The 18157-nt window shown below is 39.8% G+C and overlaps 1 protein-coding gene across 1 annotated transcript; it reads left to right on the top strand.

Annotated features, from left to right (window-relative positions):
• Positions 1-4075: 4075 nt before the first annotated feature.
• On the top strand, positions 4076-16539 carry LOC139974673 (uncharacterized). Its single transcript, XM_071981938.1, has 6 exons — positions 4076-4235; positions 6829-7008; positions 9022-9204; positions 12318-12503; positions 14529-14702; positions 15881-16539. Exons 1-6 carry the CDS (start codon positions 4202-4204, stop codon positions 16039-16041), a joined length of 918 nt encoding a protein of 305 aa, XP_071838039.1. The 5' UTR covers positions 4076-4201; the 3' UTR covers positions 16042-16539.
• The last annotated feature ends 1618 nt before the right edge of the window (positions 16540-18157 follow it).

The raw sequence follows: 18157 nt of genomic DNA, 5'->3' as shown, positions 1-18157 counted from the left end.
TTCATTTCCTTCAACCAAGTTTCATAATAGCCGTTATAAGAGGTTTTAATATTTGTACACCAATAAATTAACTGTGTCTGAAGTTTCGAAAATTTCTGACCAACATTCTGCATCACACTTCCCTCTACTCGTGCAATTTTGACCGGTCTGTTAGGGGTTGAAGGAAGTTTTTCTATATTGGTTGTCCATAGATGAAATTTTGTACAACATTATGGGTATGTTTTGAAGTGAGTTTATTCACGAGAAATGTGAATTTTCAATTCTGAACAAATATGGGGCTAAAAACCTTGAAAAGTGGGGCTGACGGGTATTGTGGGCCGCGACGTAGAATCACCTACAAAAGCAAAGACCCACAGGAGATGCGATCAGGTCGAACATGATGTGTGCCGGGTTGACAATCTTCAAAAAGGTTATGGATGGAAAAAAAACTATTAGGAAATACTTGGTTCTCAGGCAAAAAGTGTACATCTGGTTGGTCATTTCAAGCCCGAGAAGTGCCGTTTCCGGTGATCTGGGGGGTATCAAAATAAGAAATTTTCTTGTACGCTGCGCGCCAACCGATGGTGGCGCTCCGCTTAGATAGTAATTCGCGCCCCCCGGGTTTGAAAATCCTGGATACGCGCCTGGTAAAGTTTTATCAGATTGTGTAGAAACTGCTGAAATCTGACTAGCTGTGATGTCACATCCTCACATTCCTGAAAAGTCTTTGTTCTTTTCCTTTAAATATTTTGTGAGACTTCATGACTTTCAACCAAAATATATATCAGGAGATCTCATATTTGTCCAAAGGAAGTAGATTAAACATCTGAAGAATTTTTGATTATATTATTTTCAAAACATGCAACGACATCGTGAATTAAGCCTTATAAGGAGCATTTAAGAGGTTTATATGCTGAATATCTTGAAAACCGAAATGGCTGTAAACAACGCGTTACTATAGCACTCAAACTTTGCTTTGAACGACAAGTTCAGAATAAAATTCCTGCCAGCTACCGATTATGCATTCAGTCTCGACGATCTAAGATATCTGATTTGCAGTTCTATTGTGTAGTAGTAAATGATCACGAGGATGAACTTTGTTGTTAACTTTTGTCTCATTCACTCGTGACTCGTGACTCCTATGGGCTCGGACCGTGCTGAGCCGGGGGCCCCGACCAAAAGGTGGCCACCCGCTATACTGATGCAAAGAAAAAGGGTAGCCTACTGTTACAATTTGTACTCACTAATTGCTAAATGAATGCAAACACAGCGATTTCCAGTTTCAGTATCTATTCAGGCTTTTTAAATACAGATAAGTATGGTGGGTGCACTGAACTATAAATTCTTCCAGTGTCTTAACTTAGTGTTAACTTAAGGTACATAGATAATAAACAGGCACACGTTACATCTTTCCTTCTTTAAAGAAAACTAAAACACGCTTAAAGTTGATAAATGACTTTAACTTAGATATGGTCTACTTACACCATTAATAAAACAATAATACTTAACAATACTTTTAGGCTTAACTAATCACAACAGTGACATCCGGTTTTATGTTTTACAATACGCTGGCTACGTCTCAGAACTGGTGGATCTGGAGTTTCATATGGGGTGTTTTGTCTTGAAGAATCGGGTTGGCTCGCGTCATCTGTAGCTGCTGTTTGTAGTTGTTCGAAACACAGCTCGCTTCGTTCGATGAGTGGTTCTTTTGACAAGCGAAGGTATTTTCTGTTCCTGTGAAATTCATGACCGTCTTCTGTTTGGACTTTGTATGAGCGTTCGCGTACTTTGCTGATGACTTTCGCTTTTTCCCATTTCTCCTTTGTGTTTGTAGGTTGGATGCGAACTGTTTGTCCTTCCTGAAGCGTCGGAAGCGTTTGCGCTCCTTTGTTATAATAGTATTGCTGTTTCTCCTTTCTTTTCTTTTTCGTTGCAATGTGTTTCTCACTACTTTTGGTCTGAGGAGCTTGCTTGCAGTTGGTAACAATGTTCTAGTTCTCCTGCTGTAGTGTCTCTGAGCCGGTGAACTATCAAGTCCTTCAGTTGGGGTGTTGCGCCAACTAAGAAGACTGAGATAGTAGTCTTTCTTTTGTGCCTTTGATTTCTTGATGAGGTTTTTTGCTGTTTTTATGGCATTCTCAACTTTACCATTGCTCTGAGCATGGTACGGTGAACTTGTTACATGATCAAATTGGTAAAGTGCAGCAAATTGTTCAAATGCATGTGACGAGAATGGTGGTCCATTGTCGGATTGTAGTTTGACTGGAATTCCGTGACTGGCGAAGTACTTCTTGAGAACGTTGATAACCGAAGGAGCATCCTTTTTGTGTGTAAGCTTTTCCACTTCAAACAGATCTGAAAAGTAATCCACAATGCACAGATAATCAGTATTGTCCAAGGTGAATATGTCAACACCTATTTTCAATCCTGGCTGTTCTGGAATGTCATGACTGATGAGAGGCTGTTTGATTTGTTTCATGCAGTACGAGTTGCAAATACTACATTGCTCTATGTAGTCCTTTATTTCTTTGTTCATCCCTGGCCAGTAGACAGTATCCCGGGCACGTCTAAGTGTACTTTCTATGCCTGTGTGTGCTTGGTGAAGTTTCTGCTTGATACTGCCTCTGATACTGGTTGGAATTACACACCGAAGGCCTTTAAAGATCACTCCATTTTGATAGGATAGTTCATCGCGAACTTGGAAATATGGACCTGTTCCAGGTGTCAGGTTTGACTTGGCTTCAGGCCACCCATTAGTGATAAGTTCTCTAAGAGCTTGACCTGTGTGGTCTTTTGTCGTGGCAGTTTGTATCTCTTTCAAAGTAGCTTTTGATACAGGAAGAAAGTCTATCATGTTGATACACTCTGTCTCTGTTTCTATCTTGGATCGGTCACTGGTTTGAAGGTATGCACGTGAAAGCGTATCTGCCAGGTACATTTCTCGTCCTGGCTTATACACTATGTCCACATCATAATGTGATAGTCTTAGGAGTAGTCGCTGTAGTCGTCTTGGAGCTACAGTGATAGGCTTCTTTGATATGGACACAAGGGGTTTGTGATCTGTCCACAGTGTGATTTTCCGTCCAAAAGTATATTGATGGTTTCTCTCGAGACCGAATATCAGAGCTAAGAGTTCTTTCTCGATCTGAGAATACCTTGTTTCAGCTGGAGTTAGAGCCCTACTTGCGAACGTTACTGGTTGACCCTTCTGCATGAGAGAAAATCCTAATCCTTTGTCGGAGGCATCTCCTTGCCCTTCTGTTTCTTCCTTAGGGTCAAAGTACTTGAGAACAGGCGCGCTGCTGAGACTCTTTTTGATAGCCTCAAATGCGGCCTCTTGAGCATGACCCCAATCCCACTTCTGACACCATGTTACAATTTGTACTCACTAATTGCTAAATGAATGCAAACACAGCGATTTCCAGTTTCAGTATCTATTCAGGCTTTTTAAATACAGATAAGTATGGTGGGTGCACTGAACTATAAATTCTTCCAGTGTCTTAACTTAGTGTTAACTTAAGGTACATAGATAATAAACAGGCACACGTTACACCTACCTCTTCGGATAGGGAGGGCCCGTTTTTACTGGGTAAGAAAAAACTCATGCTAGGCTGAATAAGACAATATACATAATTCCCAGTGATACGGAATACGGACATCATGATCATGGGCTCATTTGGGTATTAATGTAGGCCTATGTATCGAGCTAGAGTTGTGTTATTGATTATTATATATAATAATCATCATATGATGAAAACAAAGTAATCAAAAATTGACATTTGAAATTTCAATGATTTCCCCCAACCAACAGTTCTCTAATTATGTTGATTGCAAACGGCGACCCATAATCCATTACTGAATTTATTGAAAGTTCAAAATCCTAAGACATGATATCTCAAAATAACCGATTTTTTAAGTTCGAGTAGACACAGTTCTGTTTACTATATAACATACACGCGAATGTAAGCAGACCTGCAGGTCAGCTGACAAGCCTTTGTGTAGTAACAAATGAACAGCATATAAGGTCAAAAGTCCACACACAATCTCTGTCATGTGATTCGTTCTGCTTTGATACCCGTACAGCATAGTATTTCCTTACCAGTATATAGCCTATACAAGTACTACATGGGCCTATATATATAGACTGTCTTTACGATTGGTTTACATTTCGCTGCATGCAGACTACTATATACAGCTACGAGTTCCAGAGTTCGATTTAACAATGGCGTCACTGTTGTGGAAAACGATATGTTACGGTAAAGTATCGCTTATAGTGTAATATATGATTTCTTTCATTTGAAGAGGCCTGTATATAGAAAATACTACCTGTTAATACCTGTTTCTATAACTATGAGCCTATATTCTTGTAGCGGGCAGACACGTTGAAAACGTAGGAACCACATACGGCTGCCATTAGGACGTACCGTTCTGTGGCGATATCAATCCACAAAGTTTAACCTCCCACTATAGTTTACGGTTTCACAGAAGCCTTTAAAATAGTCTGTTCAGAACTGTCGCTAAGTTCAGACAGAGTTGTGCTAAAATGATTCCTCTTGGTATCTACAGTAAAGTTTAAACGTATTCATTTCATTATGTATTGGTGTTTTTCTCTGAAGTCTTATGATACTATAATAAAAATTGTGTACTATAGGCTATATATAGTAGCGCATTTTGACTGTCTTGAATAAAGTCTATTCGAAGGATACTGTGGGTGTCATCTTATTTGCTAAAATTTTGAATTTTCCTTCCAAGTTTTAACACAGCTAGTGTTCAAAATGAAATGTCATTTTCTTTGGTGTAGTCGTTCTTTAACGATTATGACGTTATTTACAGTGCTATGTTGGTCTATACTTGTTTAATAACTTTGCATTGTAGCACTTTCGAATTTTCAGTAGGCCAACATGAGTTTTTAGAGAACTAAAGTGCAAAACCCCAGTGCCACACACAGGGTCATCGGAAGCCAGGTCGATCCTAGTGGGGAAATTAATATCCATATAGGGCCCCTTTTGGTAGTTTTCATTCTCATTAAATATATTATGAAAACGAGAATAAATTATTGCTCGTTATCCCGCATTGGGGCTCCCTAAGAAATTGTTAGTATTAAATACTTTTAGATGCGATTTCATGGCACCTAACAAGCAAAACTAATGCACATAAGAACCTATTCTCATCGCATTTTGATATACTCCTTGTGATAAAGTTTTTTAACACAACTCTGGACTTGCCAGAACATGCGAGCGCTGAAGGCGCGAATACCCCGTGCGGAGGGGGGGGGGCGGGCGATTTCCCCCAAACTGAACTGACATTGAAATTATTTCCTTGATTCTGATTGGCTGATCAAAACCGGAATGGTAGTCTGCGTTTATCAATGAATCCGAAGTGATTCACTGGCTGTTACACTCACTGTACCTCACTGTACACTCACTGGCTAGCACACAGTCGCTCGCCGTCTTAATTACCAATGCATATTCGACTAGGCCTATCATGATTCATTGACTGAATACATTTTGAATTTATGATTATAAAACTAAAAGTATCGCAAGTCCAAATGTACACAAACACCTCGTATTATGTGCATCGGCTCCACGTATACGATTTCAAATGCACTGTGTTTTATTGTGTTATATACTATACACAGTACAATAGGCTACATTATTTGTGTTGTGTAGAGCGGAGTCAAGCGAGTAAACAAACGATCGAGGACTGCCTATAATAGGCGCAGTAGTTGGCCATAGTTGTTTCATTGTGTTCAGAACACGATATACTTTCGTTCATATATATACCTACTAAAATTTCTGGAAAGTTGCTACTGTGAATATCTTGAATTTGTTCGTGTTGATCATACTTGGAGGGATCCATGTTGAATTCTAAAGTATATCACGTGCTCGCTGAGAGCCAATCATAATCGAGGAAATGATTTCAGGGTCAGTTCAGTTTGGGGGGAAATTGCGTGCGGGGGGTTTGGGTGTACGCTGGCCAGAAATGTTTAAATTAAATATTTTTGATTCGAGTTCCGAGCACATGAAAGCTCGCAAAATAGTACACAACTATACTTGCATAACTGGAACAACCTTTCGCCTATTGACATATTACAATATTTATTACCTTCTAATCTGGGAGATGGCTTCGCCCACAGCTTTAGACCTTGGGGGGGGGGGGTGCGGTGGAGGTGGAGAGGGGTGGCTCTCGCCCCTTGCTCTTCGGTTCCTACACCTATACGCTAACGTAATAACGGTACGTTGAAACAATTCTGATTACATAAAGTGTTAATACATATATACCTATATATATATATATATATATATATATATATATATATATATATATATATCTATGTATAAAATGTCACCGTTGAAATGTTCAGCAAAACAACACTTTGTAATTAATAAGCTTTTACGTTCACACCAAAAGGACATTTTTAAATAACAAAAAGTACATTAATTTAGGCCTATATGCTAACAAATGTATGGAAATTACCACATTTTGAACTGCGGTTTGTGTGGGATTTTAGTCCTGTCTATATATATCTGCACCGATTAATCAAGCTATATAAAACAAAAACAAAAACACTTTTAAAGAGAAGTCACCCAGGAAAAAAACCTGGGCACGAAAACCAACTTGAAACAACCGAACGACTGATCCGCTCTCACCCCAGTCCCAATTGCATAGAGACTGTGACTGTGTGATCATCGTCGGGTGTGTATCACCATTCCCCTCAAAAGGGAACATATCCGACACATTATCTTAGCCAAAAGGCTGAGAAGCTATTACACAAAAAATGTATTTTATTAAAGTATGCCGTTCTTTTTTTAAATCTAATAACGACTGTTTTATAACCTGACATAACAGTTTTTATCCTGACAACTGGAACTTTATCAGCCGAAGCTCAAGCCGCATGGAGACTGGATGAAAATGCAACCACTACAGTCGCCCAACCAACATCAGTGGTAACAACAATGGCAACAACAAAGGCAACAACCATGGCAAAAACCACGGCAACAACAAACGCACCTACTTCACCCATAACAGGTACCGGTACTTACATGCATGAGTATTCAATTTTCTGTTTCAATATAGTAGTATATGTTTCAAAGAAATTAAGAAACATTTCTTTGATTTTGCTTGACGAAATTTTTCTTTCACATGATTTGCTATATCTTGTACGTGGACAGTTTTGTTATTGATGTGAACGATTGTAATCATTAAATTTAGGTAGACAAAAATATACGTATATAGCAGGCATGAGACTCTTCCGCGGAAACGCGGATTTCCGATTTTTTTTTTCATTTTCGCGTTTTTTCTCGTAATTCGCGTTTTTTATTATTTTTTATTTTTTTTTTTATTTAATTTTATTTTTTTATTTTTTTTTGCCGAACATGCTGGACTGTGAAGGGAAGGAACACCGAATTTGACCAGTGGTGGAATCAAGTAGCACAAGTAGCAAGCAAAAAAGCCTTTTTTTGGTTCAAAAAAGCTAATGGATAAATTATACAAGCAGAAATTCCACACTTTTATTGGCGAGTTACGTGATGTGATAGATTCCATCTAGAGTCCACCATTTTGCATCTAAGCCCTCCTTACCTGACAAAAAAAATTCTAAAGGGGAGGGGGACACCCCCTCCCCTTAAACCCCTCCTCCAGGGCGGCGATAGATAAATTTCAGATTTTTTTTCCCCGGCTCAGTCTCATCCCTGATATAGCCTACCATCAACTGTTATATGGATCTTTTCTTTCTACACGGTGTTATATATGTTATATTATATATATGCGAATGTATAGGCTATATACAATTGATGGTCGTTTCCTGTTAAGTCGGTTAGTAATTCGGTCTATTTCTGCAGTGTAATGAAAGTTGGTGCACGCGAACAAAATCATTTTCGGGAGAAGATCCGCACGTCATGCAAATATTATACGGGAATAGGTATGCCCAACAACAGGTTGGAATACAAAACATAACGTTGGCGTTTTAACAACTAAACTATATATACTTAATGTAAAACGAAGTATAGGCCTACCTGTTTCAACATATTCATAAGCCTAGCGGTCTGTACGTATAAAATAACACTTGGCTCGGTTCGTATGTTCCCTGGAAACTATTTCCTTAATTCTGTATGGTCATAGGCGTAGGAGCCTAATTTGATTGGGGGGGGGGGGGGGCTGTAACGACTTGCCCGAAAAATATAACCAAAATTTTTCGCGCGCTCCGCGCGCGTTCAACATGTTAATCTGCATATCATCTTCGTCTTCGTCTTCGATACGGTGACACATCCGCAAAAAGGGACAATATCTCACCACACACACGTCAAGAGAATAACTAGTTAAATCTGACCCGAGTACTGATATAAGTGACAGGATTCACAGAACCACTGGAACTACTAATGAGGTCTGAAGGCAGACTATTCCAATCCCTAATTGTATTTGGGAAAAAAACTATACTTATAGCAATTGGTACTGGCATACAGTTGGCAGAAATGCATATCATGCATGTTCCGACTCCTACGCAGAGGCTTTCTTAGGCAGTCAATAGGGATCTGAGCCTGACCATAGATGCCCTTAGCAAATAAGATGATTCTACTTTGAATGCCTTTCATATAGGCATTCATAGGTTATTACATCACATGCCAATAACATACAATCATTTTCCGTGTTATTACCCTACCATATTGGTTACAATTATTGGGGGAAGTCGTTACAACAATACTGATCATAATAATAATATAAGTTTAACCATTGAAAAACACATTGCAAATTACTATTCTTTCAGTAGGTGCCCGAAAAATTCTCAGCATATTGCCCGAATTTTCACCAAAAAACTTTGGTTGGGGGGCTGCAGTCCCCCCAGCCCCCTCCTACGCCTTTGTGTATGGTTAAAACATTCAACTTGTCTTCAGTCCGTTCGCATAGGATTACAGCTGTGCCGACATTTGACCTCGAGTCACGCGACAAATCGCAGATGACCGACCGATAGAATATATACCATTTTTGCTTTCGTTTACAGAATGCTCTCTATATTTTCCACTTTTCTTTTCGATCAAACTTAAGGTGAACTTACCACTAATCTTCAAACTGATATGACGACAAGTTTTGTAACGGACGTGATAGCGACTACAACTTTCACCATGCCGATGACGACCGATGCTAAGAAGTTCGGGGAATGGACTGTCGTTAAGGATGGGAAAGATTGTATGAAAATACTGCTTGGCGGTGTATTCCAGTATGGCGAGGTATATGTTAACAGGAATGTATGAAAATACAGCTTGGCGGTGCATTCAAGTATGGGCGAGGTATATGTGAACAGGAATGAATACAGCTTGGCGGTGTATTCAAGTATGGGCGAGGTATATGATAACAAGAATGTATGAAAATACAGCTTGGCGGTGCATTCAAGTATGGCGAGGTATATGTTAACAGGAATGTATACAGCTTGGCGGTGTATTCAAGTATGGGCGAGGTATATGTTAACAGGAATGTATGAAAATACAGCTTGGCGGTGCATTCAAGTATGGGCGAGGTATATGTGAACAGGAATGTATGAAAATACAGCTTGGCGGTGCATTCAAGTATGGGCGAGGTATATGTGAACAGGAATGTATGAAAATACAGCTTGGCGGTGCATTCAAGTATGGGCGAGGTATATGTGAACAGGAATGTATGAAAATACAGCTTGGCGGTGTATTCAAGTATGGGCGAGGTATATGTTAACAGGATTGTATGAAAATACAGCTTGGCGGTGTATTCAATTATGGCGAGGTATATGTTAACAAGAATGTATGAAAATACAGCTTGGCGGTGCATTCAAGTATGGCGAGGTATATGTTAACAGGATTGTATGAAAATACAGCTTGGCGGTGCATTCAAGTATGGGCGAGGTATATGTGAACAGGAATGAATACAGCTTGGCGGTGTATTCAAGTATGGGCGAGGTATATGTTAACAGGAATGTATGAAAATACAGCTTGGCGGTGCATTCAAGTATGGGCGAGGTATATGTGAACAGGAATGTATGAAAATACAGCTTGGCGGTGCATTCAAGTATGGGCGAGGTATATGTGAACAGGAATGTATGAAAATACAGCTTGGCGGTGTATTCAAGTATGGGCGAGGTATATGTTAACAGGAATGTATGAAAATACAGCTTGGCGGTGCATTCAAGTATGGGCGAGGTATATGTTAACAAGAATGTATGAAAATACAGCTTGGCGGTGTATTCAAGTATGGGCGAGGTATATGTTAACAAGAATGTATGAAAATATAGCTTGGCGGTGTATTCAAGTATGGCGAGGTATATGTTAACAAGAATGTATGAAAATACAGCTTGGCGGTGTATTCAAGTATGGGCGAGGTAAATGTTAACAGGATTGTATGAAAATACAGCTTGGCGGTGTATTCAAGTATGGCGAGGTATATGTTAACAGGAATGTATGAAAATACAGCTTGGCGGTGTATTCAAGTATGGCGAGGTAAATGTTAACAGGAATGTATGAAAATACAGCTTGGCGGTGTATTCAAGTATGGGCGAGGTAAATGTTAACAGGATTGTATGAAAATACAGCTTGGCGGTGTATTCAAGTATGGGCGAGGTATATGTTAACAAGAATGTATGAAAATATAGCTTGGCGGTGTATTCAAGTATGGCGAGGTATATGTTAACAAGAATGTATGAAAATACAGCTTGGCGGTGTATTCAAGTATGGGCGAGGTAAATGTTAACAGGATTGTATGAAAATACAGCTTGGCGGTGTATTCAAGTATGGCGAGGTATATGTTAACAGGAATGTATGAAAATACAGCTTGGCGGTGTATTCAAGTATGGGCGAGGTAAATGTTAACAGGATTGTATGAAAATACAGCTTGGCGGTGTATTCAAGTATGGCGAGGTATATGTTAACAAGAATGTATGAAAATACAGCTTGGCGGTGCATTCAAGTATGGCGAGGTATATGTTAACAGGATTGTATGAAAATACAGCTTGGCGGTGTATTCAAGTATGGGCGAGGTATATGTTAACAAGAATGTATGAAAATACAGCTTGGCGGTGTATTCAAGTATGGCGAGGTATATGTTAACAGGAATGTATGAAAATACAGCTTGGCGGTGTATTCAAGTATGGGCGAGGTATATGTTAACAAGAATGTATGAAAATACAGCTTGGCGGTGTATTCAAGTATGGGCGAGGTAAATGTTAACAGGATTGTATGAAAATACAACTTGGCGGTGCATTCAAGTATGGCGAGGTAGGCTATATGTTAATAAGATTGTATGAAAATACAGCTTGGTGGTGTATTCAAGTATGGGCGAGGTATACGTTAACAGGAATGTATGAAAATACAGCTTGGCGGTGTATTCAAGTATATGGGCGAGGTATACGTTAATATGAAACCCTCTATCCATCCATTATTGTGACGTTTTGTTCGTAGTCTGCTCAGGTAATATCCCGTTATAGGACAAATACTGGAAATGGTATTGGGTATTAATTCGCTTCGTGCTCTTAAAGGAGTATTCCAATGGCAAAAATATGGGACAATTGTAATGAAAGTAAAAACGTTCTTCATCAGTTGTTACGGTTAAAACAACCCATCTCAAATGTAGCCTTCCTAACTTTAGGTCACCCTATGGGCTTGTAAACTATTTTACCAGTTTATCTTTAATTATATATCCATCCGTTCGTCCGTCCGTCCATCCGTCCGTGGCATATGGAGATGACGAAGAAAATATTAATATATATTACTGAATGACTTTAGGCAAAATTGTAATCGTGTCTGGAAAAAAATACTGAAACCTCTCTGCCCCCTTAATTTGCCTGTGATGTGCACTTATTACAACAAGTTTTTGGCCACCCACCCCACCCCACGCCCTCTACACCAAGCTGTTTGCTTGCCATCCACTGCGCCCACTCTTATAATTCTGGTGCCGCGATAATGTGTTTTATACAACACCTACTTATATTCCGGCCATTTGATTGGTCAATTGCTCGTCGATTGCATGCAAAATCCGCTCTATTGCACTCTATGAAATAGAACCATGTGTTATACTTTTTTGATAGCACTTTTTTCAATGGTAAGAGAGCAGAGAAACCTGTCTGTTCAAAAAAATCTGTTGCATGAGTGCATTTTACATCCAATTATATCCAAATTTGAAGGTGTTGTATAAAACAAATAATGGTTTCCATTCGTGCAATAGTGCAAATATTTCATTCTTTGAAAGATGTAATTTGTTCCATTCAACTCGGCTGCGCCTCGTTGAATGGAACATTCCATCTTTCAACTTCAATGAAATATTTGCACTATTGCACTCATAACCATTCATTATTTGTATAATATTGTCATCCGTTTCTTGGGGTGAGTCCATTGAGATACCTCCGGAAGCTTCTAGCGATGGCTCAAAGTGTATGGGAGATGTGGCGCTGTTTAATTTGCTCTTAGAAGAGGAAACATCTGCGACGAAAGTTTTCGAGATGAATTTACAATTTGAAATGGCCGACGATACTTACAAGTTAACAAGACTCAATTTTACGCTTTTGATCGGTAAGTATAATGCCACTGGAAGATCACTTATCAAGATCACATGACAGTCATGTTTGGGGATGTGGATGGGGAGAGAGAGGTGGGTGCGTGGGTGGGATGGAGTGGATGTTACAGTCCCAGGCTCAATTAGGGGGGGGCAGGAAAATATGGAAGGGTGTCCAAGGAAATATGTGACATAAAATAATGTATACCATTCTCGGTTCGTTTTCATATATTTAAGTACAAATGAACAATGAAAGCACGGGTCCAAATAACACAATTACCCCCATTGTCTAACCCCGGCCTCGCCCGTCACCCCCCCCCCCATCGCTCTGCACACGCAAGGAATAAGTTTAAAAGTCAGGACCATATACCAAATACGAAAAGTAAAATATAGTCTTCTTGTTTCGTGGTTGAAATATTCTATTACATTTATATAAATTCTCATAATTAAGATACCACAAAATTATGAAAATTATGGAATACTTTTGGAAGTAATTTCAATCATGACAACGCCCCATAACGTCATAGGCCACTGCGCCCTCTCTGATCCCGCCCCACCCGGCCCGGTTTTCTAACACCAGGGGTGCCTAAGTGCCTTCCCATGGGCGGCGATCATGGGGGGGACGGGGGGGACATGTCCCCCCAATATTTTTGTTGGGGGGATATAGTATCTAATATCCCCCCCAATATTTGGTGGCATAGTTTTTTTTTAAGCATATGTTTTGTATTTTTTTATGATATCGCTAGTAATTTCAAAATAGAAAATGCTTAGATGCAACTTAAAAGGCCTGGGAAGTGCCATTTCAAGCAATCTGGGAGGCATTTTCGGCCAAAATTTTCTTTTGCGCTTCGCGCCAACTTATGGTGGCGCTACGCTTAGATAGTCTGGGTACAAGCTTTGCCCCTACCTTGGCAAATTCCTCACAAGACGCCTGTTTAACCGTGTCACAATTTGTTACTATATATGACCGAAAGTAGTTTTTACTTTTTTTCGAAATGAATAGCTAGACGGACCGCATCCGTAATGAAATTTGGTTGGAATCTTGTGTATGAGTGTAAGTACGTACAATCATACATAGGATCCACATCGACATGGGTTCACTGGGTTTCCATTTGGCCTGTTTCCTACAAGATTTCTAACCGCAGGTGCTTAGCCAAGGGAGGGGGGGGGGTGAAGGGTGGAGACCGCCCTCCCCCTCGAGCATATTTTTTTGGTATTTTCTATGATATCGAAGTTTTATAGTAGCCGTTATAAGAGGTTTCAATATTTTTACACCAATAATTTAACTGTGTCTGAATTTTCGAAAATTCTTTGAACAACATTCTTCATCATACTTCCCTCTACTCGTGCAATTTTGACCGGTCTGTTAGGGGTTGAGGGGGGTTTTCTATATTGGTTGTCCATAGATTAAATTTTGTGCAACATTATGGGTATGTTTTGAAGTGAATTTATTATTCAAATTCTGAACAAATAATGGGCTTAAAACCTTGAAAAGTGGGGCTGACGGGTATTAAGGGGCGTTACGTAGAATTACCTACAAAAGCAATGATCCACAGGAGATGCAATGAGGTCGAACATGATGTGTGACTGGTGACAATCTTGAAAAAAGGTATGATGAATGAAGAAAAAAATCTATTAGGTAAAACTTGGTTCTCAGGCAAAAGTGTACATCTGGTTGGTCATTTTCAAGCCCGAGAAGTGCCATTTCCAGTGATCTGGGGGGCTATCAAAACCAAAAATTTTCTTGTACGCTGCGCGCCAACCAATGGTGGCGCTCCGCTTTGATAGTAATTCGCCTGCATCCAAGCAAATGTCCCCCCCAATATTTGAAACAGATCGCCGCCCCTGTGCCTTCCTTGTTTTATCTTTATGTGTGTCAATCTACCCGTGATGGCCGATATTTATTCAAAGTGCTTCTTTCTTCATCATCTCTCTGTTTTTGTCTTGCAACTGTAAAATTAAAATCCCCCTCCTCCCCCTGATAAACCACGCCGGAAACTGTATGAGAAGCAATTAACTCCCATGTTTTTTTCCATTTTTAGACGTCAAAACTTATGTAGGCGATCGACACTCTGTTTTCTTGGAAGCCCCTGTTGGGGACTATTTTGTCTGTGACGATAAGTGGACGGAAGAGATTGCAAGCATCACTCTTGATATTACTCATAGAAAATTCCAGCCGTTTGTCCAATCGACCAAAGACAAAGATTACGGCAACGGTAAGATTTTGTATACTTCTTCTCTCAATCACGCTTGACAGGAAAGTTGTAAGCCTTAAAACTAATGTAAATAAATACTCTTGTTGGCCATTGTTCAAACTTCAGGAGAGAGTGAGGATGGGGAGGGGAATGGGGGGGGGGGGAGGGTGGAATGGAGGGAGGGACAAAAGAAAGCTGGAAATAACAATTCATTTCTCTGAGTAAATATATAGCGTTAATCTGCTACGAGAGTTGACATCATTTCAATTTACGTTTTAAAACAAAGTAAGAAATATAATTTGATGGATGGATGGATGGATGGATGGATGGATGGATGGATGGATGGATGGATGGATGGATGGATGGATGGATGGATGGATGGATGGATGGATGGATGGATGGATGGATGGATGGATGGATGGATGGATGGATGGATGGATGGATGGATGGATGGATGGATGGATGGATGGATGGATGGATGGATGGATGGATGGATGGATGGATGGATGGATGGATGGATGGATGGATGGATGGATGGATGGATGGATGGATGGATGGATGGATGGATGGATGGATGGATGGATGGATGGATAGATGGATGGATGGATGGATGGATGGATGGATGGATGGATGGATGAATGGATGGATGGATGGATGGATGGATGGATGGATGGATTGATGGATGGATGGATGGATGGATTGATGGATCAATAGAATAGCTGACAAAAAAAGGGTCATTAAGAAGCTGAGCTAAATGAATGATGACGTCATCATGAACGACAACAATTTTGATTCACGGGGATGATTAGGCTTATGATCTGCTGATAAATTTTTTTGTCTGGTGTTTTCAACACTTTTGTTCTTGGAGATGAATGAAGGTGGTGTCAGTAACATGTGTCTTAAGCCAAAAGTTACGCCAATAATTGGATGATCAAGTTTTTTTATAAATTAATAACATCACTAATTGTCATGATTACAAAAGGGAAGAGCTAATCTGCGAAGATGAGGTGATTCAGTTCAGTCCCGTCAGTATTTGTTGTACGAACACAAGCAAAAGAACTTCACGGATGCTGCTTACTTTGGCTATTCAAAGAAACGTTAATGATGAACGAAAAGGTCTTAATATTCCTTTTTTTTTCATTGTTTGCTTTTCGTTGATTATTTTTCTCTTTCTTTTTTTCTTCTTTGTTTACTTGTAGAATTTAAATGTGGTGACCCACTTCCAGGGGGGAAAACTAAGAGGGTGGGGTTAATTGTGACGCTGACCCTACTGGCCGTCTTCATCGTGGCTGTCGGTTTGTTCTTCGTCCTCAGGAAACGTTCATCTTACCGAAGATTTACAAACAATACCGGAGTATAACTTTAAAACCAAAACTATAAACATAAACAGGGAAGCGTGGAGGAAGTGGTGGGAGGAGGGGGAAGGGAGGTTGGTGGCGTTGGTGGTGGACTTAAGGAAGCTATTGGTGTACTTATTCAGATAGCACTCAGCTTGTAACCGAAAATTTAATCACATAGAGATGAAGTTCATTGCAATAAGTATGTAATGTTAAAAGCTGATGTACAAAACATGAAGAAAATATTTTTCAGATGTAATTTTTGTATTAAATAAATATGTACGACTTTTCGTAGAGAGCATAACAAGGAATTCCTTGACCCAGGGGAGTCTCTGTCTCGGAATAGTTAGGCAACGAAATCACAACAAAATTAAAGTTGATGTTGTAGTTTATGATATGATGTGCCTTTTAACAATACAGTGCAGCTGACATGAAAATTATATTTGATATTTGAAAGTTGTTGTAATTAATTTCTTAAAGACTACCGTATATTCTTTGAAATACATACTGTCGTATAAACACTCCTGCGTGACATCTCTCGTTATTGCTTTGATTTACACACTAAAGTTTATGGCAGACCACTACCCCTTGCTTTTACTTGTATGAATTCATGCCCACCCCGATCCCAAATCACCCCCCCCCCCACCACCCCCTCCTCACCCTCCAAGAGACAAAACAATGAGAAATACTGTAATAATAATGTCAAATGTGCGTTAAGCAATTCGCGAAATGTTCGAGAAAATAATTCGGAAATTAAACAACCTTTATAATGGTACTTATATGGTACTGTGTCACGTGACACAGGCAGCCGGCATTTGTCTACATTGTGGGTACCTCTCAGCAAAGGCGTAGGAACCGGGGGGCTGGGGGCGCCAGCCCCCCCAGTGAAAAATATAGGGGGCGGAAGTATCGTTCCGCCCCCCCCCCCGCTCCGCAAGTCAGAAAACCCCTTTTTCATTTCCAAATGAGAAAAAAAATCTCATTTGAAGCACCAAATTGCATCTAAGGCCAGGTGAAAATGGAAAATTCTTTACTAAATGGAGTGGGTGTTGAAGTGTGTTATATTGCACCAAATTGCACCTGAGGCCACCTGGAAATGCAAACAAATTCCAAAGGGGGAGGGGGACACCCCCTCCCCTTAGACCCTTCCCCCAGGAAGGCCATCAGTCTTCAGCCCCCCACTCAAAAGTACCTTCCTACGCCACTGCCTCTCAGCACCCTTGTAACATGAATAATAGTAATGGTAACTTATATATTTGTTTCTCAGTATTCTGATCATTAAGGATGTTAATAAGCACTGTTAAAAAACTGGGTAAATAATCCCAATGATCTGATGTTGTTATCAGATTTTAGCACACCTGTATATAATGTTTCCTGTTCGTATATAACATAACACAGAATCATAGATACCTTCCCATGTATAGATCATCTGTTACCATGGCAACGGAATTCAATATTCTGCATCCACAAAGCGATATCCAGATCCAAAATTCCTGTTTCCCTTAAAAAAAAAACATGAAACATCTAATATATGACGCAAGTGCATTACGTACGTGAATGAATCGATTTATGCACCAAAGACCATCTGAGATGATCTGTACAACCGCCAAAGATGATTCGCCAAAGATGACCGTCAAAGATGATCTTTGGTACAACCACCAAATTTGATCTGTACAACCGCCCCAAGAAAAGTGGCTCAAATGCCTTAAAGTCTCAATACTTGTTTGCCAAATTTAAACCTGGACCTTTCCAGCTTACTGAACTAAAATCTCAGTGAAAATGACACCGTTCTATGTAATTTCCATATCAATATGCAATTTATTACAATTGAGTTATCTGCAGATAAACATTTTGAGCTGAATCAAATTCGCCAGATTTATTAACGAGTCCGTAAATTCTACAAACTTCAATCAAAATTTGCATGCCCTGCCCAATAAATCATGCGCCAATCAAATCGCTCTGTTTTGTTTACGACCGTTGGGCCTAGGACTACTTTCACGTTGGTGGCTAGCCTGTGTTAGGTCCCTTCTCTTGAATAGTAGCTCTCTTTCGGTCTTACCGATGTAGGTTGCGAACTTGTGTCACTTCCTTACATTGCAATGAATAAACAAGTGTTTTCAGGCGTTTCTTCCATGGAAT

This window comes from Apostichopus japonicus, chromosome 10, assembly GCF_037975245.1.
Source record: "Apostichopus japonicus isolate 1M-3 chromosome 10, ASM3797524v1, whole genome shotgun sequence".
In the NCBI taxonomy this organism is placed as follows: Eukaryota; Metazoa; Echinodermata; class Holothuroidea; order Aspidochirotida; family Stichopodidae; genus Apostichopus; species Apostichopus japonicus.
The sequence above is the reverse complement of the archived record's forward strand: the minus strand, read 5'-3'. Positions and strand labels throughout refer to the sequence as shown.

Bases quoted from the DNA above. Each gene is read 5' to 3' on its own strand.
- LOC139974673 (XM_071981938.1), top strand. From the start codon at position 4,202: ATGGCGTCACTGTTGTGGAAAACGATATGTTACG. The intron at 7,009-9,021 runs GTACCGGTACTT...ATCAAACTTAAG, and splicing joins ACCTACTTCACCCATAACAG to GTGAACTTACCACTAATCTT. The intron at 12,504-14,528 runs GTAAGTATAATG...TTCCATTTTTAG, and splicing joins CAATTTTACGCTTTTGATCG to ACGTCAAAACTTATGTAGGC.